This window comes from Protomyctophum bolini (assembly GCF_963924005.1).
Source record: "Protomyctophum bolini genome assembly, chromosome: 20".
Lineage (NCBI taxonomy): Eukaryota > Metazoa > Chordata > Actinopteri > Myctophiformes > Myctophidae > Protomyctophum > Protomyctophum bolini.
In genome coordinates this window covers 8,767,605-8,795,160 of record NC_137881.1, presented here as the reverse complement: position 1 = coordinate 8,795,160, position 27,556 = coordinate 8,767,605, and the positions used below count along the sequence as shown (strand labels likewise).

The 27,556-nt window shown below is 43.1% G+C and overlaps 1 protein-coding gene across 1 annotated transcript; it reads right to left on the bottom strand.

The window, feature by feature from the left end:
* Positions 1-873: 873 nt before the first annotated feature.
* On the bottom strand, positions 874-26,779 carry rtn3 (reticulon 3). The gene is made up of 9 exons (XM_080793169.1): positions 26,397-26,779; positions 21,404-21,457; positions 12,285-14,822; positions 6,674-6,881; positions 5,287-5,425; positions 4,058-4,127; positions 3,018-3,064; positions 2,236-2,294; positions 874-1,846 (listed from the first exon to the last, which is right to left on the bottom strand). The coding sequence occupies exons 1-9, from the start codon at positions 26,488-26,490 to the stop codon at positions 1,798-1,800; spliced, it is 3,258 nt and encodes a 1,085-aa protein (XP_080649295.1). The 5' UTR covers positions 26,491-26,779; the 3' UTR covers positions 874-1,797.
* Positions 26,780-27,556: the final 777 nt, after the last annotated feature.

Genomic DNA, 27,556 nt, shown 5'->3' with positions numbered 1-27,556 from the left:
AGGTGGCCGACAGAGCTCTACACCTAGTTGGGGGGCGTGGGTGTCACACACCCGAAAATAGCTGATTTACAAGCTCAAAGTGTCGCACGGTGAGCTCGTAGATCGGCTATTTTTTGTGCACGACACACGCGCGCAATCCGCGCATCCAAGTATGAATCGGGTATTACACCAGGACACAATGAGACGTAATGACCACAGAATGGAACGATATCATGGCGTTTCAGTTTGCTTCTATTATTAAATCCCTTTAAAGGTTTTAAAAAATATATTAATCCATAAACACCACCAAAGCAACCAATTACAAGTAATAATAATCTTATCAACAAAAACAGGGTCAAGAATATGTTACAGCCTATATAAAGGATGAAAACTATGTTTTTTTCCCCCCTCCAGCTTACATGCGCTCCATGGCATCTGAATAAAGAGAAAACCAAGAGCACCAAATCCAGACACAACGTCTTCATGTTCTCCATGTCAAAGATTAATGTGAAGAATCATTATGACACTTTATGGAGCTGATGGTTGCTGCTGTGAAGCTAACGGAGTCAAAGCAGCCATTCTATCGGTAATAATATCAATAATAGCAATAATAATAGAGATAATAGTGAATAATAAAAATGTACAAGTGAAAGTGAGACTTCCAATATATATTACGACTTAAACAAGTGAGTCAAAACTGAGTTATGCCTGCTGTAAGGAGTGGAGGGGGAGGAGGTTGTTCCTTTTATATAAAAAGCGAGGCTAACCTATTTCCATACAGCAGAGAAGAGTGCCTGATGTTGGCTTAAGGTGTATATGTACAAAAAAAACATTTTAAAAATGCATCAAATCAAAAAACGGGGTGAACTAGACCAAATTATCACAGCTGGCGTCGGTGTTCCAATCCTTTTATTTCAACCTGCTCCGTGGGCTTTGAGAACAAAAGAAAATGGTTTCAGTGCATTGCAGAAACTTACATACATAAGTGTCTTTAAGGTGAACAGAAAATAAAACCCATAACTCAATAACTAGCCACGCAGTAACAGAGGAAACCCAGTCTCACCTTCCAAAAACTAAACTTCCTTTTCTATTCAAACGAATGTTCATACTATTAATATAACTGTTGTAAAGGGCGAGAGAGCAGGGAAAGACTAGTCACAATTATACCTAAAAAGGTTATTTATTCAATTTTTTTTTTAGTTTTTTCCTTTTTCAGATTTTCGATCCTGTGTCTTCCATTTCATTCCATTGAGTAATGTATCATTAAAAGTACAGACATTTGCTTTTTGAGAGACAAACACCCATCTTTGTAAAATGCTGCACGCTGCACCCCCCCCCCCCCCCCCCCACCACCACCACCACCACCACTGTCACTGTGTTATACATAAACCAGGTCATAGATTCAGTCTAGTTCACTTGACCCTGCCTCTGTTTGTTATTTAACTTTATACATACTGTGGCACACCCAAGACAGGCAACCGGTCACAGCATCTTATCACTTCCCTCCGCTGGCTACACACGTTCCCGTCTTGCCCTGCAGGTGCACGTCTTTTTTGTTTCTTCTTCCCCGTAATGCTTGTAGTAAAGCTCTGCAGTAGTTTAGGTTGAATATTGAGTAGCTCAGATTTATTTTCTTGTACTAGCTGGTTCAGTGCGGTGGGGCGGCGATAACGCTGTTGGGAGGATGGAAAGGGGGGTTGGGAGTTAGATATGGGACAGGGGGAAGGGGGGAGGGGACGTTACAGGACAGTGGAGGGTACTTTTAGGATGATGAAGATGATAATGGTGATAGGGGGGGGGGGGGTTGGAATTGTGGGATCATTCCGTTTTGCTACGCTTCATGGTTCCGGGGAGTTTTTCTTGCAACCTGGGGGGAGAAGAGCAAACAGGACAAAAATATGATGTCACCATCATGATGAATGTGCATCTCTCAGTAGGGCGTATGACTGTCCGTCTATCTTTGTGTGCTGAAGGGGAGGGTTATTTCTACACATATCTGTGTAGAAATAGCACCACTTAGTAATGTGTGCTATTGTTGTGTAATCTGTTATCTTGAGTAAAGCCCCGAAATTTGACTTTCGGGCCATAAAGAGGGTGTTGCATGGCAAATCTAGCTCATCTATTATCTACAAGCTCACAACGCATGGCAAACGCACTTTGAGCTTGGAAATCTGTTATTTCCACCGCGCCACACCGACGTGCGGCGGAGCATAAATTAAGCACAAGACTGACGCACTAGTAAATAGCTTCACTTACTTAGCCATTGTGGAGTTGACTTGAGTACGTGCAAGGTCAATGTACTGATCGATCTGGGTCTAGAGGAGAGGAGAGAGGCCATGCATTTTCATATGGTGTGACACTACATTTGTAGAGCTATTTCACAGCAACATCCTCAGTGATAATTTAACTGTGACAGTGTAAATACTAACCGTTGAGGATCAATTTCTACACCTATTTTTAGTCACTGAGGATCGTGCTGTGTGGAATTTACACACATCAGTCATGGTCAATGAATAGTTATACCTACCACAGCCACAGTTATTTTTATATTCTGCACACACACACAAACATAACTGCTTGAATTTTGCTCTTTCTGATTCAAAACCAAATTTGGCACGAGACTTCGGATCCGACTTCGATCTCTATCCCCACAGAGACCAGATTTCCAATCTACATGAAAGCAGTCTGGTATCAAATTCAGCACGATTGGCTCAACTGATGAAGATCTCGTTTCTTATGAATGGGGGGGCCCAATGGCATTTATTCGATGTTACGGTCGGTTGACATTTATCTTGTTTTACTGGCAGTGACTTTGCATTATCCATCTACGCCGCTGTGTACAAGATGGTGACGATAGGCTCCAGCGTGTGATAAAGGCTTTAGTCATTCGGTGAGCTCATCCTGAAAGGAGCGAGTGCCGATGGGTATTTGCCGCCAGCACTACATGATGTCACCCGTGGAGCTGGAGGGGTTTTGTGATTCACTGCGAAGCAAACATAAAATAAATTGACACACAAACGCAAAGGCCACAGTCTTACCTTGTTTTTCTCGTAGATCGGGGGAATGGCAAAGAGGAGGATGTCACCTGGGTAGAACATGGAGGGAAAGAGATGTTATCAAGTGTTATGAAGTTCAAGTGTCTGTGGCTTTGCCTGCCTGGATTATAGCTAAATATGGACACACGCATACAGTGTCCAGTGACTTGAATAGCAGCTCAAGATGTGATCATCTTCTCTGTGCTATAATAATAATAATAAAAAATAAAAAATAAAATCTGGCAGAATCATATCTCCAAATTTGTTTAAACTTTAAACAAATTTGGAGATATGATTCTGCCAGATTTTATTTTTTATTTTTAAACTTTAAAGGTTTTTAAAATAATGAACATGCAGGGTTTCCACCTGACACAAACAACGTGCATTTACACATGCCATCAAACATGACATACTGTATTTTTCACACCGACGTTGCGCAGGGCGCGGCTTCATTTAAGAAGTCGTCGGCATGTGAGATCGATCAGTTAAGTGTTCCGGAAAGGAACGTGCCAAAGCTGCACTTACTAAGCAAAATGCACGACGACAGTCTTGGAACATGGCGGGATGGGCCATTAGGCGGGGCTGAACCCAATGCACCGCTGACTGATGACGATGCAGTCGGGGTAGCAAGGCAGGCAGTCAGCAACCACTCAAACCCCTTAATGCCTGTTATCTGCTTTTCCAGCCCAGTTAAAAGGCTGGCTCGCACTGGACTAAATGAACCCGACTGCCTCTTTACAACACCCTGGGGGTCTTTAAAGACTCACACAGAGTCATTTGCAATGTTAAAATGTGCTGCTGTTTAAGCATAGGAATCCTAATGCATATCCTCATTGTACAGTGCTTTTGAGTTTTTGGCATGCACCCAAAACGGCACATGTAAATGTCAATGGGTATTCTGGATTAATTGTGCATAATTATGCGTTATGTCATTGTTGTATCTAATGCACACATGGTTCATCATTGTAACATGTAAACATATACAGCAGTCCGACTAACAGAAGCCAGGCTGAGGCTCTGTTAGGCTTCCTCGTGGGCCTTACCGAGGATGAGGACGGTGATCCCGTTGAAGACCGCTCCTACATATGTCATCAGCCACATGACCACAGCCAGCTGTGAGAGGAAAACAAAGTGAGCATGAGTTAGAACCAGGGGTTCCCAAACCTTTAGGTGCAGAGGACACACACATATATATATATATATATATACACCTCATAATTGCGACAACACTAATTTCCTTTGGTGGAATTATTCCCCCAGAGGTGAAGCATTTTTACCAGGCATCTTAACTACATTATCTCCAGAAATGATGTGGCGTCACATGATTTGACCGCAATTAAATCTTGACACGTTTCTATCAAAAGGATTTGCAGCAGTATAGCAACGCAGCGAGTATGACATCGCTGATGCCGCAGGGCTTCAGAGGGGAGGAATGGAGGGCTGGGATGTGAACTGCCAATAGAATGGGCTCGGAAATCCTTGTGACTGCACAGAACATTATCTCTACTTGGCTGCTCTTAGGATAGACTGTTGCCCCGCTCTGATGCTTGCTTGGTATGTGTAGTTAGTTAGCTCCCCTACAGCTGCCATTAAATGGCAGGACTGCTTCTCTCTGTACTGTAGCTCTCTTCCTCCATTCTCCTCTCCCCTCCCTCTCCTTCTCTCTCTGTTCAGGGCTGCATGAGCAGCCATCAGATAGCTACAGTGTCTTATATCAGAGCTTCTCAACTCTGGATCCTGGGGACTAGTCTTACACCATCACCAATTTATATTCCAGTCATCAAAAACTGGTAACGAGTATGACATGGATCTAGGGCAAATGCAGTTAGTTAACTAGTTGGTTGAAAACCCATGTACAAATTGGTTCGGTTGCGACGGGACAGGTTCTGAGGAACTGCTGCATAAAATTCACAATATAAAGAACTAATTATAATGACGACCTCTCAGGGCATTCCTCTGCGTTTCCCACGTTTTACTGCGAGGCTTTCTACAGAGCGCTGTTGTGGAAAAGCCGCTAAGTATTAAAAACTATGGTGAAAGCTGTGTGTAGGCGTTGAAGCTTTATCGCTGTGCAGGGTAGAGTTATAAAAAGACTACCGCGCGACAGACGACTCCACGGAGAAAGAGGGAGTGGTAATAGTTTGCTGTCAACACTGGCCAAAACAAACACACGCAGCAGTCAAACGCAGGACCGCATGGTTAAATGGGGGAGAGGATGAAACCATGAGCAATGACTGCGGGTCCCGTCTGGTTTAGCCCAGGCCATGCCCACCTTCAGGGAGTCCACCAGGTCCTCGACCAGGAAGAGGCGGCTCAACTGCTTGAGGGCTCGATTGATGTAGGTCAGACTCTTATCCACGTGCTTGCGGAAGGTCTCAGGGGGAATGCTGACATCCTTCTCCATCAGCGCTCTGCGGAGGAGGAGGAGGAGAATACAAAATGAGGTTAACTGGCTACATTGTTAATTGTTACGTTAATAATTAGCCCCGTCTAACTAACCATCGGTTACTCTGGATCCAATCTAATCATTTATGACAAAGCTACATGCTTTAATCTGTTTCTTTGATCTAAGGTTTTTTACTTGGAAGAAATATTTCAACCTAAAAAAGGACCCCCCCCCCCCCCCCCCAATCAGTTATTCACCCTGTGAAGCCTTAAATGTATAGATATGTTTTGTTTGGGCACAAGTGTGTGAATCAGCTCGTGCTAAACCCCACATGCCCGCCCAGGTGCGTTCCTCATTCATGCGTGACACTGTTTACACCGAAATTGTTCCTAAATAGAAACGTTTGAGCTGCAATGCTGCGTTTTAGTACTAAAGAGGGTGAACTGGATAGAAGTAACTTGAATATAATATGACACAGAGTCATTTGAGATTATAAAAAAAACATTATTCATCCAATTTGTCTGGATTTTGTCTTCAATCTTCGTGATAATGTGACATGTTCTGCATGAATTCAAGGAGTAACCAACAGTAAATACGTTATTTTGGGGGGTTAATTGTCTTGCTCCACCATTCAGGTTCTCCAATCTTCATTTCCATTTGTTTTAAAGAAGAAATTATGTTCCTAATCAGATTTCTTTGCTTTCTAATCTGTGTACTTGAATAAGTGCTCCCCTCAGGCTCTGGCTCAGCCATAAAGGTTGTTCTATAAATAAAAAGGTAGCAGAAACTGATTCACTCAGACGGGTGTAATATCATGCGCCACCATGCATGCAGGCCCTCCGTTTGAGCATGTCACTTCAAAGAGGTGCTTGATACAGAAACAGAGTGAGGGTTCCAGGGTTAAAAACACAAATTCCCTTCCATTTCTGCATGGTGTAGTCACGTTATTTATGCTGATTAAGTACAATGAGATATTTGTGTCAGTTGTTCCAGCCCTTGTTGCGTCATTTAGGGAGCTAGCTAGCTAGCCTTATTGTATTGTTGTATTGTAAGATTATTAACACTTTGTTGTAGTGACCGTGAGAATGTTCACTATTATGCCATATTTATATTATTGGTCACACATTCTATCGCACACTTGTACTGTAGCTACATGAACCATCTTCCCTTCACAAAATGACACCGCAGAAAAACGGTGAAGCCTTTATCCCTTCACACACACACACACACACACACACACACACTCTCTGGCCACACCTCTTCCTTTACTCACTTGAAGGGGTGTCCATCGCTGGACTTCTGCACGGCCTGCACGACAGACTTGTAGATGCGGAAGGTGATGGTGACACACAGCAGGGCCAGCAGCAGGTAGGACGCCACGCTGATGAAGCTGAACGCAGCCAGTGACAGAAGCAGCAGCATGGACAGGCCAAAGACCACGCCCGACTTCTTGGGGTCTCGCCAGTGTATCAGGTCGATGACTAAAGAGAGAGACAGATAAGAGAGAGCGAGAAATGGGGAGGAAGGGGGACGGGGTGAGGGGTGGGATTAGATAAGATATACTGTATGTAAGATAAAACCGTTATTGATTTCAAAGAGGGAGCAGGAAATTGGGTCCTTACAGCCGCCCCGGTGACGGGAAATGGATAGAGTTTCAATCTAAAATAGACATAATTAATTGAAAAATAGAACGGAAAACTGAAGCTAAAATACAGTAACTCTGATGAATACAGTGAAGTGTAGCAGAAGTGTGTGTTTGCCAGAAGAAGACATTGGTTAAGGGAACCACTCCAGCGACCAAGAACTGGTCTGGGGACTATTCTATTCAAAATCGCTTATTTCAACAAAAATGCACATGTTCTCCACGTGCGCTCGCATGTTGTGAAACATACATGAGCAGGAGCACAGGACATGTAGCCAGCCGTCAAGATGATCTCAAACCTCAGAGTCCATGAAACGCCATGAATAATACACAGCGCACCACGGCTGCCTTCTGGGCGTCTCGGGGCACATTATCGGCCACGTCGCGTGTTTTTGTACTGCATGTCTGCATGGAGTCATACATGCATAAGTGATAAGACTGTGTGTGTGTGTGTGTGTGTGTGTGCTTGGCTGTTATGTAATGCAGTGGTGGTGTGGAGGGGCTCTTCTAAATATCCAGCAGCTTGTAATGAGAGGGGCATTTAAAAAAGCAGAAAAAGACCTACAGTATGCAGAGAGAGTACTGTACCACGTGGATCAATGCCTCAGGGAGTTTTTGTTCAGATGAATTTTATGGCAGCACAGAGGGCCTTGGTATAATGTCGCCTTGTCTCCCTTTCTTCATGCAATCTCTCTCTCTCCCTCTCTCTTCTTCTTTATTTCTTTCTATCAGCGCAAACACTTCCCTCAGAATGGAATTGCTTTGCACTTCTCTTGTGGGTCCCTCCCCAGTTCAACATTTCTGACAGCAAGGTAGCAGGCTGGGCTCTGCCTAACCAAGAAAAGGTGCTTACAGACTCAAACTGAAACGGCGATAGCGCCCCTCTATCGATTTCCTCTAGTCTAGTGTCCCTCTGGCAGTAAAAAGCTCAAACCCTGTGAATGTGCACACACATGTACTTTTAAGTGCTTGCGCTGACCAAATGCACGACAGTAGACAGAGAAGAACGAACAGGCAACACACCAATTACAGGGTTGGACTTGTATTGCATGGGGCTACTGTGACATACTAATACTACGACATACTACATTTTCTAATTTATAATTAGTGAAGCACTGAGAAAACCTTTCTTCGTCCTTTTTTTCCGAACTTGACTACGGTAGCGGTGGTCTCAAAAACATAAGGGAAACTTTGACAGAAAAAGACTCGCTCACAGTATGAAAAAAAGAAGGAAAACTCCTTAGACCGAGACTTAAGAAAACATTTTTTCTTTATCATGCTCATAAAGTGCTCTGTGCTCAAAGTGCAATTAAAAAGCAAACGTTTCGGTCCTAAGACCTGCTATATGGCACTAACGTACCATGTACCGTACATACATTTTTACAAATGGTCTGTACAGGGGGGGGGAATGAAAAAAAGATGAATAGATTAAAAATAAGTATCTTTATGCTAAGGTAATCCTATGTTTCCGTAGTGACACATTTTGGGAGAGTAAAGATATTCCAAAAATATATATGAAAATACAATATGATAATTGACTGTACCTTTACTAAATATGTGTCCCTTATATCTGGTGCAACATGAATATGGGAAAAGCTTTTCTGAAAGAGCATATGAATTTCACAGAATTTCCAACTCTGAATTTGAACCAATTCGGTAGAATGGCTCATATATATATATATATATATATATATATATATATATATATATATATATATATATATATATATATATATATATACGTGTTCTTTTTTTTTTATGTAGGAAAGTATTTTTATTCGAGTCGACATGTGACCCATAAGAATTGGCCCGTGACCCACAAATGGATGCCAGAACACTGTTTGGGGAAAAGAAACAACAGTGATCTGATCCATCTATACTATGACTCAAGTACTGTGTCCACCACTGCATTCAGAGCCCTCCCCCCCACCCCCACACCAACATCACCACGCAGGAGTGCACAAACAGCACACACCAGAGTTGCAGCATGCGATGATGCACCTCAGGCATGGCTCGTCAAAATAGGGCAGCTAGCTACAATCAATATATGACCGTATGTTACCAGCTGCTCTCTCTCTGCTGCTCTCTCTGCTCTCTCGCGCCCATCTAACAAGAAGATGGGCGATGAGCATTAATGAGGTTACACAAATCTAGCCGTAAATAGGAAATCATGTATTAGCAATAGAAAAGGGAAGTGTATTTGTATTCGGCTTCTATAAGGTATTTCTACATAAGTGAATAGAAATGTTAACTTTCATACAAATAGCAAATACGTCAATGTGGCTGCCATTATATATAGTACCAATTCAATGTACCAATGTCAAACCTATATCGAGAACGCACACTTCTCAATATAGAAGAAAAACTAAATTTGTTGTGGCTAAACCCTTTAACTAAATGATCAATTATTAAATGTTCAATCATTATTTGCAAAAGAGACAGAAAGATTTTTTTTTAAATGGCTCTTATGTCTGGAAAAACAAGTGTATTTATAATGTCCCGAGTGTGGTAATGTGTCAAGGAGGCAGGGAGAAAATAAAGTTGTTTTCAAGAAGAAAACTCATCTCCGATGGGCTTGTTTGTGCTGTCGTTGAAACAACTGAAAAAAGACAGAGCACCCTCTCTCTCTCTGCATCTATTGTCTCTGCTGCGGAGCATCGCGATGAGAGCATGAGCGGGGTTTCCTCACCCAGCACTGCAGGGGTCTATAAGTCCCCTCCCAGAATGCTTTGCTGGTACCCACAGGGAGGCAGCACTGCGTTTGACGGACCTCGTTCATTATCCCCGCTCCCTCCCTCGCTGCGTTACCGAGGCCCCAGATCCATCGGGAGGTCCCAGTACAGCAGTGCAGCCGCAGTGGCCTGCTTTCTACCTTGCTGTGCAGCGTGTAGCTCTTAAAGCTACAGGCACCGCTCAGCCTCCGTAGGCCTGCTATTGTACATTTGTGTCACGTGCGCACGGCACGCACACACGCGTGCACACACACACATACACACACACACACACACACACACACAGACACCTATTTGTGCGTGGCCTCTTTACAACATAGCCACGCCTAAACAGCTAAAGCCTTTCCAGCTTCACAGTCGCTCATCATGAACACCTGAGCAGGCATCAGCTGGGTGAAGCTGAAACTGAATTTCCCCCACCATGGGATTGATAACATCTACAAAGAGTCAAATAGTGCTATAGGATAGGTGGTTACAGACAGCAGTGTGAACAGATTCAAGTCTGATTCAAGTATTCACATGATTCTCCCATATGTGGTCCCACCCCAGCACAGATATGTCATGTTGAATGGGCCATGTCAATTTCAACTCCAGAACTAAAAAAAAAAAAAGGTGTTGCAGAAAGTATGGTGGTCAAGTGGGTTCTTGGGAATAGGGGTAGGAAGGAACTGGTATGGCGAGGCAGCATTAAAGGTACAATCGGTAGTTTTATGTCTGTTGTCTCCCTCTCCTATCGGAGACAGAGAGGTAATTCATATTGCATTGAAGTCTGAATTACAATAAAGATGGGGACGCGCTAATATTTTCTCCTACCCAACACCAGGTGTCAATATGGCTCTATGGAAGAGTAGAGATCACCTCAAACACCGCAGATGAGTTAAATTAGAATACTTAGTACCATACAGATTGGTTAAACATTTTATTTATTAAAACAAGTCTCAGCTTATAGATTTATAACATAGTTGTTTTAGGGTTGAGATCTTCAGTGAGTAACGTGGGAGTATGGCGAAATATAAGTTAGCCAGTTAACAATGGATGTTAGCCAGCTAAAACAGGCAGGCACACCCCATGAAATAAACTCACACCTAACCAAGCATACCCCGCCTCATAACCTACAGAGTTGTAGAACAGCACTGCAGAGAGGAGACTAAAATAGCATCGAGGTTCACGGCTGAGGGAGAGAGGACTCAACGACTCAGGACAGCAAACCAGAGAGCTCCTTCAACAGAACAAAGTCATTATAGCCTATACAGAGTGAAGGCTGAGAAACTCGGACACAATCTTGACAAAAGGAACGTGTCAAAACTGACCCATTCACTGTGGGGCTCCTGAAGTACACTTTCCCCTAGTTTCTGGTTGCCCGAGAGACCAACCCACAAATTTCATGATGTGCCAAGTGTTGGTCATGTACTACTATGTACACTGCATGTGTCAGGATTCAGGATTACTGTCTGCATACCAGCCTCTGCGCATGTGTCTCTGTTTCTTTGTGTGCAGTGTGTGTGCAGTGTGTGTGTGTGTGTGTGTGTGTGTGTGTGTGTGTGTGTGTGTGTGTGTGTGTGTGTGTGTGTGTGGGGAGGGGTGTTAGGGGGCATTGGCAGTGGCAGTCTGAGTCTAGTAACTGTTCCAACTGCTATACATTTGTAGCCTCTGAACACTAAACCCTAAAACTGACTTTATTATAATGCAATACACAGATTGGGTTACAACAAATTATGATAGGAATTGTTAATTGTTCTCATATACCTGTCTGACATATTGTTTTACAGTCTCAAGGAGACATGATGAAGAGAGGTCAAGGGAGGACCTAAATCTCTTTTGGCAGGCTCACAAACATCCAATAAATTTAGAATAATTTACCATTTTGTTGTACTCTCATTTAGAACATAAAATGTAATAGCCTACGCCCTACAGCATGAGATATTCATGACTTGACTTCTATTAAAAACAAATCTCATGTCTAATGTCACTGCGACAGTCATCTCCTACAAAACGCAGACTGCTGTGGAAAGTTGCATCAACGCAGAAACCCGACACTGGGGATGGACTGTGCCGCCCGATGTCAAGGGGCCCAGCAAGCAGACACTCATACACCATGTCTGAAACCCCACCAATGCCAAACAGCTAACGACATTGGGAAGGACAAAGGGTCAGGGGGTCTTAAGCATGGGGAGGGGGGGGGGGGGTGCTAGACCATATCTGTGTCAGTAGTGACACAAATTCTGTGACAACTGTGCTTGCAGAGTCACCATGACCTGAGTTACCTCTAAAGCTTTGGTGTGCCATGAAGTTAGTTCTCTCTTACAAACTGCCATTACAGTTATGAGCAATAGATATATGTACAACAGGTTTAGCCTGCTCTTCGAATACATGCAGCCCTATTCGCTATAAGTTTGACTTCTCAATAGGATCACACAGTCAGGTAAGAGAGGAGACTAGAGTGAAGTAAATTTTGAGGTGTCTGCATGAGAGGTTAGCAGGCCTACAGCCCAGAGGAAGGAAGGTGTTACCTGAGAAGTGGGTTAGTATTGCTGTCAAAACATGCTCGGCAAGGTAGTAGGCCTCGGCCACCAACTCCTCGATGACCTCTACCTCTTTGGAATACATGCTGTCCGAAGCAGGTCTGGTTTGCGGGGACGGAGCATTGGTAGTCGAGGTACAGGATGACTGCCGCGTTGATGTGCTGTAGGGGTCAGTGTCGCCTTGGACCGAAGCCTTCCCACTCGGTTGAAACTGTTCGTCCTCCTGACTGCTGCCCAGCTCTTTGAGAGCACGGATGGTGAGGCGTTCCTGTTCGAGGTCCAGCACCACAGTTGGGTGGTTTGTTTTGGGGTACTCGATGCTGGAGAGAGCTTGGCGGAGGTCACCAGGGTCTTCATCCTGTCTGGACTTGAGACATTCCCTCATGAAATCCACAAAGCTATCGGTGTCACCAGAACCTGAACAGTCAGGTGCAATGCTTTCTGGGTCACTAGTTGTGTCAGGTGTACGGTGTCCTGCTTTGGTGTCTGAACAAATTGTGTGTGGGGGAAGGGATTTTCTATTTGTCACGTCATCTGAAAAGTCATTCACCTTCGCATCATTCACTGGCTCTTTGATGCTGCTCGGTGGTTCAGTTTGGAAACAGGAATACGGGTCTTTAGGGTATTCTCTTGGAGATGTCTGACCTCCGACCGGCTTGGGAAAGGGATCTTCATCACCCAGCGACACGATGTCATCCTGTTCACGAGAGCCCTTTGTTGTGTTTGCACTTAGTGATCCAATAACAACCTGAGAGTCTGTAGAAGAGGTGTCGTGAGCACGGTTCAGCTCTTTATCAAAGTCATCGTACAAGGCCGGGGATCCATCATAATCATCAAATGATTGTTGTCTGTCATATGCATCATCCATATAACCCTGTTTGACATCCATGTTGATGTTTTCACCAACCTTAGACAGGGCATCATGAGCTGGACCCTGAGAAGTAATGCCCATCATACCAGGTTTGACTAGAATATCTTGCACGTCATCCGACCACTCGTCATCATTATTTGGGAAGTCCACCTCTTCGCTTGTTATGGAAGGTTTGGCAGTGGAAGGGGAAGGTTTGTCAGACTCTGTGGAGGACATCTGCAATTTCTCAGTTTGAGCTCGACTAAAATCTAAAGTTGTTGCAGTTGAGACTGTGGCATTCTGTACCTCGTCAGTCTTGGACTCGAGGTCTGATCCAGGTTCAGATTTACGGATCGTGTGTTCGGGAGAGCATTCGGCATCAGATTCCACAGGCGAGGATGGGGGAGAGTAGCCTTCCATGAATTCCGTTTCTAAGGGGCAGGTCCTGGATGACTCCGATTTAGCCACCTCTGGCTGTGATTCGGGAGCTTGAGGGACGTTGTTAGACGGGTCCTTTACAACCTCATAGCCCTCATCTTCCTCCTCTTGGTCCATCTCCTCTTCACTATAATTTGGCTCATCAGTCTCAATGACATTGATCGTTGGGACCTGCATTGGTTTTTTCTCCGGCTTGGCTGGTGGGGTAGCCATTTCCTCAGTGGGGAGGGAGGGATCTAGAGGGGCTGTTGTTGGGGCAGGGTCCTTTGAGAGTTTAAGGACAGAAGAGGAAGAAATGGTGACTCCGTCCTCGATGACGGTATCATCCGAATCTCCTGAGCTGTCCACTTCACTGCTTAGATCTGTACCCCATGGGGTCTTCTTAGCTTCCAAAGCTTTACATTTTGCATCAACAGTATCAGGTGGGGAAGGAGGGGGAGATGGGGAGCCAAAGCCTGCAGGAGGGGCAGGAGAAACAGGGAGCTCAGAGTCCAGGTTTGGTGGAGCCTGGGCACCAGATTTCTCCTGCTGTTCCCACATGTAGGCAGTTGGTAAAAAGCTAATGTCAAACTCCTCCTCTTCGCTTTGCTGCTTTGGTGGTTCATTGAACTTCTCTTTCAGTTTTGGAGCTTCAATGGGAGAATCCATGAAAGCATCAGGGACGCTTGCAAAAGCGACAGGGACATCTGGTATAACTATACCTCCCACTTTCACCTCCTTGGTTGTAGCACTCTTCTCTGACACTGGGGTGCGTTTGTTTAAATCTACAGTATCAACAAAGTCGAGCACTGGAGGCAAATGGGCCCTCATCCAGTCTGCCGTGTCTTCAAACTCAGTGACTTGTCGCAACTCTCCAAGGACTTCAAATGGAGATTCCGGTGACTCCACATCGGTGGAACCTCCAGAGCCCCCATAACCTCCAGAACCCCCTCGCTTATGGACAGACGAGGTGATTGGCTCAGTGGGAGTCTTTTCATAGTGCCGTTTCATAGAGTGAGAGAAGCCTCCATCGCTCCGAAAGTCTGGTTCTTTTTTCTTGGCAGCAAGTGCCTTTGACTCCAGTGCCTTTATTCTTTCAGATACAGGAGGCAGCTTAATTGGTGAATCTGGTTGTCCATCAGGAGGCCCTGCTTCACTCCCATAATTCCCAGGTGAGAACGAGCCTGGTTGTGAAGCATATCGAAGGGAGGTGGCCACACCTTCAGAGGGCTTGTCAGAGCCCAGGACCACTCTCTTATCTGCATTGCCATGCAGAGATAGCAGCAGCGGATAGGAGAAAGGAGGAAATAAAAGTCACAGACACTCAAGTCCCATGCACTTTCAGTATAACTTAGTGAGGCTTTAATGTTACAGCCCAAGCGGTCATGCATTGCGTCATGGAACAGTAATATTGGTTTAATGAATGGCATCTACCCTTGTGCATGCTGCTCTGAACCATTACAAAATGTTGCCATTGACGACTCAATGAGACAACAAAGAATGATTCATATGACCAAAATGAAGCAGCTTCAAATTAAATAAATTCATAACAGCATAAATGGCTGTGTCCGTTATGGATGAATGTTTCTTCAACACTTAGATCTTAGATTAGGTTCTCTTCATCTTTAAATGTTTTTTGCGTAGTACCTTTTGTTGTCACAGGTTACATAGACACAAGAGAGGGTTGAAGTGTCAACTATTCCCTGCAGTTTGTGATTCTAAAGAGATTCTATAATGTGTGCAAATTTCATTTGAGTTTAACTTTAATAGTTTCTAATATTATTAGAGGCTTCATGCCATGGACCTTAGTCCTGGTTCGTTCTCAAAGTACAGCGATGCTTAGATCCATTTTTGTTTCCGTTCAAACGTAATCAGGCTGCAATTCTGTGCAAGGACATAATTGTTCATATTAAAAACGTTTGGGGTCATTTTAGCGTCTATTCGGGCATAAAAGGGCACCCCAGACAGTTTTTAAGTTTCTTGATTTAGTAGAATGTTTTTGGAAAATGAAGAAATAAATTAAACAAATATATACGTATAAGGACAATATCAATCACCAGAAGAACCAAGGACAGATATTATCAATTAATCTAGTTTGAACAATGGGTTCGTATAGGAAGGGAGCGTTAAAAAAAAAAGAAGGGATCTGTTTATGTATAAATTCTGAATCAAGCAACTTAAAAACTTGCCCATGTAGACGTTAAACTACCCCCAAACATGTTTGAAATTGAAATATCTCTTCAATAAATATTAGAAATCAGCTTTGGGAAGAAGAAAAAAAGATCTAGACCGGAAGTTACAAGAGTTACATCAATGACTTTGAGAGAGCTGTTGAGTCACTTCATGTCAAGATGCCTTTGACAGAGAGCACAGAGGAAGGATATCACAACTGAACGTGACAACTTAAATGAAATCCAATGCTCGTCTGGGAACGAAGTTAAGTCAAATGGTCATTATATATTGTTTATAATAATGACCCCTTTTACATCTCATCTTTTGAAAACTAAAAGAGTACCTCGGCTTTCTCTATAATATATTCAATTGGGTATTGTATAATTCAGCAGCTAAGCACAAATCCAACTTTTGAAAGCCACCAAATGTATGCCAAACAACACAACGCTAGAGAACAAAAAGTATATTTTCTTTGAACTACGTTTGACATCTGAACTGCATATCGACAAATAAGCACCAATTTCCCCACAATGTGAGTTGGCGTCTCCACAGATATAGGCTCCCTTTCCTCTTCATGGTTAATCAAACAGAAGATGTAACTAAAGCACATACAGTAAGTGAATTAATAACCAATCAGAACAATGTCTTGGTAATATGGGATTGCTCTTTTGGTCTGAATAATACGGTCTACACTGCCTTGACAATCAGAGCACTAAAACACGTTAAACCACTATTTCCTTGTGCCATAACCGAGGTGGCAGTTTAAGTCAATGCAATGGTAGGGACTCCCTGCATGTGATTCAGTGCCATGGGGTTCCTCGGGCTCCAGTCTGTCCACAAGATGTTCCAAGCAACTGTTCCAATAATGACATGATCCCTTTCAACGCGGAAGGCACCCCTTATTATTTTCAACACCTAGTGTCAAGCGACCGTGACGGCAGCTATATTGGGATCTGTGCGTCAGCTCAGCTGCCCAACTCAACCTCTGCAAGCCAATCACTAGCTACTAGGGGTGTAACGATATTGTAACTGTATGAAAAATCTAAGTATATCAATATGTAAACAGCAAATATCGTATCGTTTGACTTTGTATCGTATTGCAAGGGAGATAGTCGCTATCTAATAGTTTTGCAATGGAAATAATCAATTTAATCACTACTAATCACTACTTGGGCATTGTATTGTATTTAGCAATTTTAAGAATAATAAATAAAGATATGGGTTTAATTAATTTTCCATTCCATATACAGTGGCTACAATTGGTCTATCAAAAAATGTGTGTATTCCGAGTTCATGTCAAGGTCACGAAGGCGTGGGTTCAAATACAATGTCCATTTATTTGCCAGAGAATCACTGTGTTCACTAAGTTTCACACATTTAATGTGTTAGCTAAATAGTTACTGTACCAATATCGTCCATGTATCGTATCGTCAACCATGTATTGTGATACTGTACGTATCGTATCACTGTTAAAACGTATCGTTACACCCCTACTAGTTACGGATGAGTTTTCGCTTCACTTTTAAGCAAATATTCAAATCAGGTAAACCATGCAGTTTTGTTTTAGTAAAGCAGAGGATCAATCTTAATGCTTGTTCACCCAAATGTCAAAAAGATCAACATTACACTATTGTGATATTTCTAATGTCATGATTAAGTTGACAGATTACAGCATATTATATGTATATTTCCTGAGCAGTTATTGTCTGCTGGTGTGAACCCTGCGTTGCCGGTGTGGTCAGGGTGAGCTCGAAGCCATCATAGTGGCCCTTCACAGGGCATGTTTGCCATGGGGGTGCACAGACTGACTGACTGGTGCACTTTGTCTTAGTTGGGACCCCCGCCTCCCCTCTCACTCATAGCCACAGTAAAATGCATTGTTCAAACTAGGCCACATGGACTCTCCATCTAGCAGACAGCGACGATAGTATTTGGCTGAATACTGGAAAACAAATTCCAAAACAGCTACTGCACCACAGGCACAAGCCAAAGGAAGTGTCACTTGATTAGAACTTCAACCCATACTACCATGGACGAGGCTCCCTTTGAGCAGGATTCAGATAAAGCTGTCAACAATCTTGTTTTGTAATAGCTCACTGTTCATGTGCCATCTTCCAAATGAAAGCATCACGGGAACTTCAATGCTCCATCTCTTATGTAACCTGCGCTCTCTGCGGTAATTGGAGTTGAGTGGAGTTGCGTGCACTTGACTATCTGGGATGGGCATCAAAAAAACTGATTGACTGGCAAATCCTCCTGCTAAACTGACTGATGTCAGGCCTTTGCCATGGCTTCCTTCCAGAAGTATGCTTATATGTGCCTGGGCAGGTGGTGCATACGTTGGTTAGACATACCAACAGTCCAAAAGGCATTAGTCCGACAACACCGTTGCTCCTGTCATGCGTGGCCAGTTACAACGAACCTGTGGCCAGGTTAAAACTAACCTGTTGCTACCCCGTTAGGTTTAGGGTTGGGTGTCGGACTAATGCCGTCGTACTGTTAGCACGTCGGACCACACACAGGCAGCATGTCTGACTAGAGACACATTTTCAAGTTGTCATTCAGTCCATGAGTCATATTTAAACAGAATAAGTTTAGTTTTGATTCTCTGTAGCTCTCCGACTATAACTCAACACTGACTACCGGTATTCCAAGAAACACACTTTCACTTCAACAAGGGAGATTAGCGAGTTATTTTAGAAGTGCATATAGTTAAAACGAATGTAAAAATAAATCACACCTGTGTGAGGTGAGGGGCACTCTTATCATACATCATCTCATTCTGGCCAATCACAATTTGCATCCTCACTTTTCTGCCTTCATTTCACATATCTTCAATATGTACTTTGCTCAGCCAATCAAATCATCGCTATGGGGTGTTCAGCCAATCACAATCCAATGTTTGTGTTTACACAAACCCGGAAAGCTGGGCATAGGAGGGGCCAGCGGACCGCAGATCGCCTTTTGTCTGCGCCGAGTTAATTATTTTAATATAAATTGATTACGGTTCACAACTGTGTTCTGTACGTGCTCGTAACACTCGGTGCGATGGGGAAAATAAAAAATAAAAATAAATAAAACAGAATTGAAAATTCCACTGGCTTATGCCGTCAATGGTAACGCATTTTTTTTTGTCGTATTATCTCGGCTTCGTGTTTTTAATATCTAAACGATACGATACCCAGTTACAAAATGTATGTTTTGGGTGAATTAAATAACATTCGCGGGACCCGTTACATAAGCGATAATTCACTTCCTGGGTCTCGGTTTCCGAGTGAAACGGATTTCAAACTAATGGTCTCAGTCGTATTAAATGACTGGCTGGCGGCCCTGGAGTACACAATTCAGACACCAGATGGGGGGGGCGGTGGTAAATGAGTTTTAAATTTAGTACAAAGCAAGAAACTGTCCTTCACAAAGATTACAGTCAGCCGACAAAGCCCTGGTATCCGTTACCGATAAAAGTCAGGCATTTTTTCTGCAGAGCTGGTGAGTCAATATGATACGGGATCAAATTCCACAGGGCACGGACATGTCACATCCAATTAGCGATGCACACAACACAATAAGTCTTACATGTGGCATAAGCCACATGTAAGACGTACTGTGTCATGTGGCAGATTACCTTTGGACTTCATACCATAGTTCTGACTGTCATGGTTTAACTTCAACCAGTTAATCAACAGAACAGCATTGTTGCGGTATTTTTCTGGTCTAGAGCCATCAAAGTTTTTGTTTTGTATTTACTGGCATTTATTTGTATTTATTTATTTTTTATTTTACTTTTGAATGATCACTTTCATCATAGTGACATTATGATGACAGTGGCCTATCCAAGGATGCCAATGACTCCATGTGACCCCATGAGAGTGGTGGCAGAATGGTTTGATTTTCCAGTCACATTTGAATCAAAATGAATGAGAATAGTTTTGGTGCCTGAGCGGTGTTCACCAGTGTGAACAAACAGTCTTTGCTGTGAGAGAATGACCCACAACATGCTTCCAGACACGTTGAGTCTATGCCAAGGCTAGAGAGAATAGTAATCCAATAGTTAAAAAATACACTTATTAAAGCCTTTATTTTGGCACAAGGCACCCTTCATCAACATAGTCATTCTACAACGTCCAACCTACAGTAAACTAAAAATGACAGGTTTTTATTTTTATTCTAATTCTAATTACCGGTACTTTTGAATAATTAATTTACTAATTGATTGGCATTTACCATAATGTATCTTGTAAGAGGTTGAGTGGTCCTAAAACATTTTGCTATTTTGCTATGAACTATATGGTTAATCTAGAAAGCAAATGTTCCAGCCTAGACTTTGAAAATGGTGTTGCAATAAGGCTACATTAAGAACTCAAAATGGACAATGAACAGAAATCAGACAGTTTGCTAGATGAAAGAACACCTACTTTTTTAAAGCTCCAGCGTGGAGGTGAGACATGCACAGAGCCTTAAGAAGAAGAAGCCATAAGCAGGTGGCAGAGTGGAGGAGGAGCAAGCAGCAGTGGAAGACAAACCCCTGGGTGGCAGATGATCCCTCACCAGTGCCGCTCATCCTCCAGGGCCTGGTTGCTGCCACAGGGGGCTTTTGGGGTTATACACCCACAGACACTGTGGCTAGATGAAAGGTAGGCTCCCCCCTGGGGCATCAACTTGATCCATTTTTAGCCTTCCGCTTCCTGGTGAAGTGAACTTGAACTTCTCTCTGCTTTCTTAAAATAAGGTGGCAATCTTGGGATTATATTGGATCCTACCATGACTCCGTGCGCGCTGCTGACCTAAATAATGCCAGCTAGCAGGCCGCGCGAGGACTGAAATGGATCAGATTGTCGTCATCTGCAGGGAGTTAGTTGGTTTTACATCGTCTTTTCATTTGTGTATATTATGGAGATACTGGGAAATAGGTAAGAACAGGGAGAGGTGGGTGCCGAAATGGAGAAGAAAGACTACATTTTAATCATGCGTGTTACAACATGCGCCACTACATTAGGTGGAGGCCATTGACTGAGTAAATGACCGTCTCATTCTATATTTGTTATATTGGAAAATGAAGGCATATGGCTATTCAATGCAACAATGTCAGATTGAAGGATCAAGTGCTTCTAGTGCACTTAGCTAAGGCAAACCTTTGCATCACATGTAGCATGTGTATTCTACATGTGTAAACAAAATTTGCACAGGTCTGCCATTTAGGTTTTGTCTTGCCATTTCTTGCCCGTTTTCTTTTTCTTTTCGGTTTAATCTCCAGTTGGGTAGTATTGAAATAATTACAAGGACCATATGTTGGTGGTGGAGGGGGAAAGGGTGGAGCTATGCTGGCCCAGTGTAGCTGTCAAGGGTCACGAGCAGTGGAAGCAGATGGGCTGCTGTTAGAAGGCTTCTACAAGGAGGGCCCGGGTAAGAGCAGTCAGGAGAAGGAATCAAGGATTGCATCCGGGTTAGGATTAGAGCATAGTAGTAATGCATTTATTAATGTATTCATTATTTGTGCAAGCCCTTTTTAGAACCTCTCTTTGGTCTGGCCTAGAGAAGGAGAGGGGCACTAGAGACAGGGATGGAGAGCATTACAGCAAGCCAGCAAGAAGAGACAGGACAGGGAGAGACAGAAAGGTCTAGAGAGGGAGAGGAAGAAGAGCAGGCGAGCAGCGTAAGAGAACCATACACTTGCCTTGAGGAGACTGAATGAGAGATACGGACGAAGAGGAAAGAAAGGAATCTGAAAAAATAAAGGACAGAGGAATGAACATCCTTACAAGAGAAGAAGAAAATAAGTCCTATCCTCCACAATCCTCCCCCGTTCTTTCTTAGAAGACATTCAACTAGATGAATCAAAATCACTTACTCCAACTATCCAGCCTTAACAACTCTATATCAAATACTACAAAAACACTTACTATACATTCACTCCACCCCATGCATATACTCCATGTAGTCTCCATATTTACTTCAATATACCATCCCCAATTACTTAACACATGCATATTATATTTGCTATGCAGGCAGGACTGACAGACAAAACAGACAACTTACAACTAACAACATAGCACTTATACTATTGCAATAGCAACTACCAATATATCATACCATTTATAAATGGACTGTTGTTTCCCTTTTCCTCCAGTGAAATTCTAAATTGTTCTCCCATGGTCTACTTTGTTACCTCCAGATGCTGGCTGGACACCCACACTGCCCTCACTTGATGGGAATTATGTAACCTTGCACATTTCTGACTCACTTCTGAACCTCGTGATATTTTTATTTTATTTTTTTAAACAATGTCTGCCATTGTAGAGCAAAATCATCTCACAGCCTCCACAGTGTGGTGCGTTTGCTTCTACATATTGAGCACACAGGGGGAAACCTCTTTTTGCCAACAACCCTGCGTGTGTACAACTGTACATACAGTACATCCGAGCACAGGGCAAGCCCCAGAGCAGAGTGCCCCGGAACACATTATGTGCCTCCTTGCTCAATGGCACCTCAGGAGTGCAGTGGGAACTCTACTCACTCTGCCGCTACCCACTGTAGCAATGATCCAACCAATTTGTCTAATGGTTTAGGAATGACAGGAGATAGCGTTTGAAGAATGCCTGAAACTGTGACTAAGAGATAAACATGTGTGCGTGAGCGGGAGTGGCTATCACCTGCATGGACGGTTTATTAAGACAGGCCGGACAGGTTGGCGAGCCCTTGTGTGTTCCAGCATTCCATCGCTCAGATTCACGCCAATGGCTCAGCCATCACATTACCACACCAGTCACCTTCACGTGTTAATCCGAGAAGAAGTTCTTCCCACTTATATTTCCAATTCCAGATGTAAAAAATGGTTAGTGTGCAAATACTTAAAGACACTCAAGCCCCAGTGCAAATGAAAGACAGACACATACGCACGTAGACAAATTGTTTCTACCAACTGTGTTGGGGAAGGTCACAATAACAGTTAATAGTCAGTTTCACTCCCATCTGTTGAGGCTAGGTAAAAAACAAAAAAAAGTATTGTGATGGGTGATTGTGGAAAGCATCGGGCAGACGGGCACGTCATTCAGGGACAAGTAGTAGCTCACACTGTGGGTCTTCTCTGCCATATCATCTGATGATCAGTGAAATGGAGGACCAGAGGTCCACTCCATTTCATTGCTTCTTTGCCTCAAGCTACCCAGTCTGGGTGAATGAGTTGAGGGTGGGCAGGTCTGGGTGAATTAGTTGAGGGTGGGCGGGTCTGGGTGAATTAGTTGAGGGTGGGCGAGTCTGGGTGAATTAGTTGAGGGTGGGCGAGTCTGGGTGAATTAGTTGAGGGTCGGCGAGTGTGGAAAATGCCCCCAGTGGAGTTAATGATAGAGGTGCCAGGGGGGGAGGGGGAGGGGCTTAGTGTCATCTCAAAAGTCACGCCTACCATTTCTGTCCCTGTGCTGGCACTGTCCAGTAATGACACCAAAAACCCTTCATGGTTATTTGCTGTCTCAGCCCGACTCAGTGACCTTAGCGATTATAGTCAGCTTCCAGTGCAGAGAGGGGAGGAGGAGGAGAGAGAGAAATTGAGAGAGGGAGAGGAAAGCCAAAAGAACTACATGTTCTCTCCATACTCTTGCTTATGTTGAAGCTAGGGCAGCCATATCAGAGTCCTGTTGCATGCCCTCGATCATTCCTTGGACAAATTATGGCCCTAATTTCAGCCTAAAAAATGTTCACTGAAACTATTCAACTGTTTTACATTGAGAAGTTCTCCTTGCCAAACTGAACAAAGAATGCATCTGACCAATTGGCTACTTACTGACTGACTGACTGACTGACTGACAACAGGTGCATTACAACTCAAAGCAAAGCCTGGACTTATTTTGTGACTGCCTGTGCCTGGCACTTGTGAGGTGAGGTCAGGTCACTGAAGAGTAACGTTAACTCCCATACAGCACATTTCCTTTTTTTGTAATGAAACACACAATTAATTGATGGCTGTACTTAGCTGGAACTTGGAAGATATAAAACACTAAATAATCCAAGATACTAAATAGTCCCTGTGTGAGTGTTGACACCTTAAGTGATAGTCATATATTTCAACTTATAGCCTACTAGAACAGGCCTAATGGAAAAGGCAAGTTGGGAGTCATTTGCAATCATGCTTAACAAGTTGGCTCACAACTAACTTCCCCCATGAAGGAACAGCCCAGAGGAAGAACATTGTTGAATTGTTTGGTCTTGCTGCCTGTTAAAGATATTTGGCTTATTATTATGAAGCTACCTCTGTGTTATTGGCCCTGGAATGTTCAAATGTATACAGTTGACAATTTACATGGGAGTCGGGGAGTGTACTTAAAACATTTAGGCCACATTATTTCTTTAACTGCAAGTACTTACAAACAGGCATTGTACCAGAGTATAAACTATAAACCGTTTCTGTAACCGATCCCAGCCAGGAACGCAACACTGAAAATAGAAGCATGAAAGATGTCTTTCCAAACCAAAACACGTCCTGAATATCTGGTGCCAATGTAGTTTTAGAAATTAGGTCTTCAATTTGAAACATGTCACTCCCTTTGTGGCCAGAGGCACTCATCAGACTGCGCCAATCTAGTGTATTGCATGGGCTCATCGGCAGCAAGAAGTGGCAGAGACGGCCCAAACCATCTGGTACCTCACTAGGCATCCAGGGTTGGCAAGATAGACACGCTACGCTAGTCTTTTGATTCCTTAATATCAAGCAGTTAAAATTAAAAAGAGACAATACACAACAATAATTAAATCTACTTGTGTGTCGAGATGCACAGCAACATAATAAATATAATAAATAATTGCCATTATTTATGGGATTTTCAAATCATGCCAATTTCCTTTAATCGACTGACATTTCCATACATTTATTTACAGTTTAAAATATATTGTCAGGGCCAACCAAAGACATTCACAGTTAGCAGACTGACATGTATGGGGTTTGTGTCTGGATATTTAACTCACAATCTCACATGATGATAGGGAGTATAATTCTATAAAGCATACTAGCCTTTCAATAATCATATTGCCATCATATGATCATATAAAGAAAATATCCTACAGTTCATGCCTAGTGGGGTGATGTCCATATCAAACAGCATTTCAGATGCTGGGGTCTGGCACCCTACTGCCCCACCCTCCCTGCTAGACAATAAACGTCATTTTATGTCCTGGGAGGCAACAGTCATTCTGTCAGTCTTTGTTTTTATATCCTACTGTACCTTCCTTCCCACCCTTCATTTAGAAATTAAACAAACAACAAAAGTGTTTTCATCTAATGAAATTGGTATTGGAGCAAATTATTAAGGATCTGTTTCTTTGTAATCTCGACATAGGGGGGAGTTACCATTCACCCCCACAAAAAGGGGGATAGGCGTCCGAGGTTTTCCTTCATTCTGCCAGGTGTACACGACACCACAATGTGTGACTCGTCAAATTATGTGCCTCCAGTTGTCGCCGTTTTGTGGTTTTCCTGGCAGATTCGAGCGTGACAAGCATTTTCCACAATGTTAAGATAACATCATAACAGCCGTCGCGATACACAACTACATGACTGTGTATGTACGCAAAACTCACATCTAACTCCAGCCGTATCCTTCAGGCATAAAATATGTGTGTCCTGTGTAATGTCATGTCAATATATAATACATTACGCTTATATGACATCATGTGTGGCTGAGAACAAGGCTGGTTAAAGGGCTAGTTAAAGAGTAGCTCTTGTCCATAGCCCTAATGCCCTTTGCTGCCGTTGCATTGTGGACCAGAGCTAGTCAAAGAGCAATCCTTTCACACAAACACGGTTCCAATCTAGGGAATTGAACCGGTTGGTTGGATTCCAATATTGCTTATTTTTGACTGAATTTGTCGAAATTGCTAATATGGGGCCCATCTGCGTCACAGAATTCGACAGCTCACCAATGTAGGTATAACACGGATAACAACAATGCCTCTCCTCTGCAGTGCAGAAGATCTGCCGTCGCGGCATGGAATCATTCCACCACAAGGCATAAAATACACCACTGTGTTCATGCCAAGAAGTCAACGTTTGGCGTAAACATAGATTAGGGCTCGGCAACGTTACGTTATGGGGCTGTTATAACCCGAGGCCTTACATTAAAAAAAACCACGATGACTCAACCTAATATGCGCTCTTTGCACATTTGGATTCGATGGCAACTTCCTTTATACATAGTAGCACAGCCTTGTGTTTTTTCTACCGTGAAAACTGACCCAGGGCTAGAAGCAAGCAAGCAAGCAGCAACTCAACCCCCAACACAGTTGTTCCAATCCTGATGGTTCAGTTTACTACCGACACACGCACGCACACATGGACAACAACACGGCCTGTCCCGTTGTTAACCTGCTGAGAGTAGTGTCCAAGTTCACCACAGGTGTTCCTGTTCCTCTCTTTTTGTTCACAAGGTAACGCACGTTAACAACCGGTGCGAAGGCCGACAGACACTGTATGACACACTTGATACACAATATACTCATATAACAAATAACACACCATTTGGTTCTTCGTAAAACAAACATACAAACAAAACAAAACGACAATTGTTTGCATGCATGCACGTTTGTTGAACGAACGGGTTGTGGCATACACACTATTCAAAGGGTCTTATAATAACAAAACATAAATAAATCAAGGCGTCGTCTAACCGTCTTACCGGACGGCTTTGAGTCTTTGGCAGCAGCAGCTGAGTTCTGTCCATCGATGCCTTGTGACGAAGAGATCTGAGTAGACTGAGTCATTGGATCCATTTTGTTCTTTTAGTTGAAGTTGTACAGATGATAAATCTTGCACACACCAAAAAAAATGTATGCGTTTGTTTGTACTTGACTCGTGTGTGTCGACGAAACGACGAGCGGTCCTCTGTATGTTTTTACTTCCTCGTTATTATTTATTAATTCCCCCCAAGAAGAAAGAGCGGGACACTAGGCTGCAGCGTTGCTTCTGTTCTGAGTACCTTCCACGCGCACCACGTCTCGAGCGAGCACTGATCGTTCCTGTAACTGTTGAGAGAGCGCGAGACAAGGCAGGCTCTGTGTGAGACAGATGATGCCAAAAAAAACAGGGTGAGAGTTTGCCTTCTAAAAGAACCAACCCATAGCCCGCAGGGACGGCGTCGTCTATGATTGGCCAGTTTGGTTGTCACTGCAACCTAGATAAACTCATTTTTAATACTGTACTGTACTGTACTGTACTGTACTGTACTGAACTGTACTGTACTGTACTGTACTGTACTGTGTAAACTTAACCTCGATCTGTACCAGCTAGGCTTTCATTTTTGTGTAAACTTTACACTACACACCATCTAATTTGTTTTTATTTTCTACATAATTCTACGCGAAACAACATTTTAAATATCAAGCAACAAAATTATATAAATATGTTTATAGTTTGCTTTACTATTATTTATTCCATGTAACGTGCCTGAATTTCCTGCCCTTTTTTGGTTGTTGCCTGACAACCATTTATCCAATCACAGTAGGACCGCCCCTTCTTCCCTCCAAGCCATGGGATCTAGATCGCATAATTGCTAGCAAGCAAATGATGCCAATGATTGTCTTTTATTATGCTATCGCGTACATTGCACTAAAATAAATAGGGTTTCCCGTCAACGAGGTCCCCGATTGATTGTATATTGGACACGTTTGCCGAAGACATATTTTATTATTAGAAGGGAGTTATAATAAATAATGAATACGATCCTACACAAAAGGCAATTGATCCTTGCGACTATGGACTGTATCTTGGATGGGGAATTATAATAAAACAATGAAATGCTTCAGCTTCTGTTGGAACATTAAGGTTGCATGGCAGTAA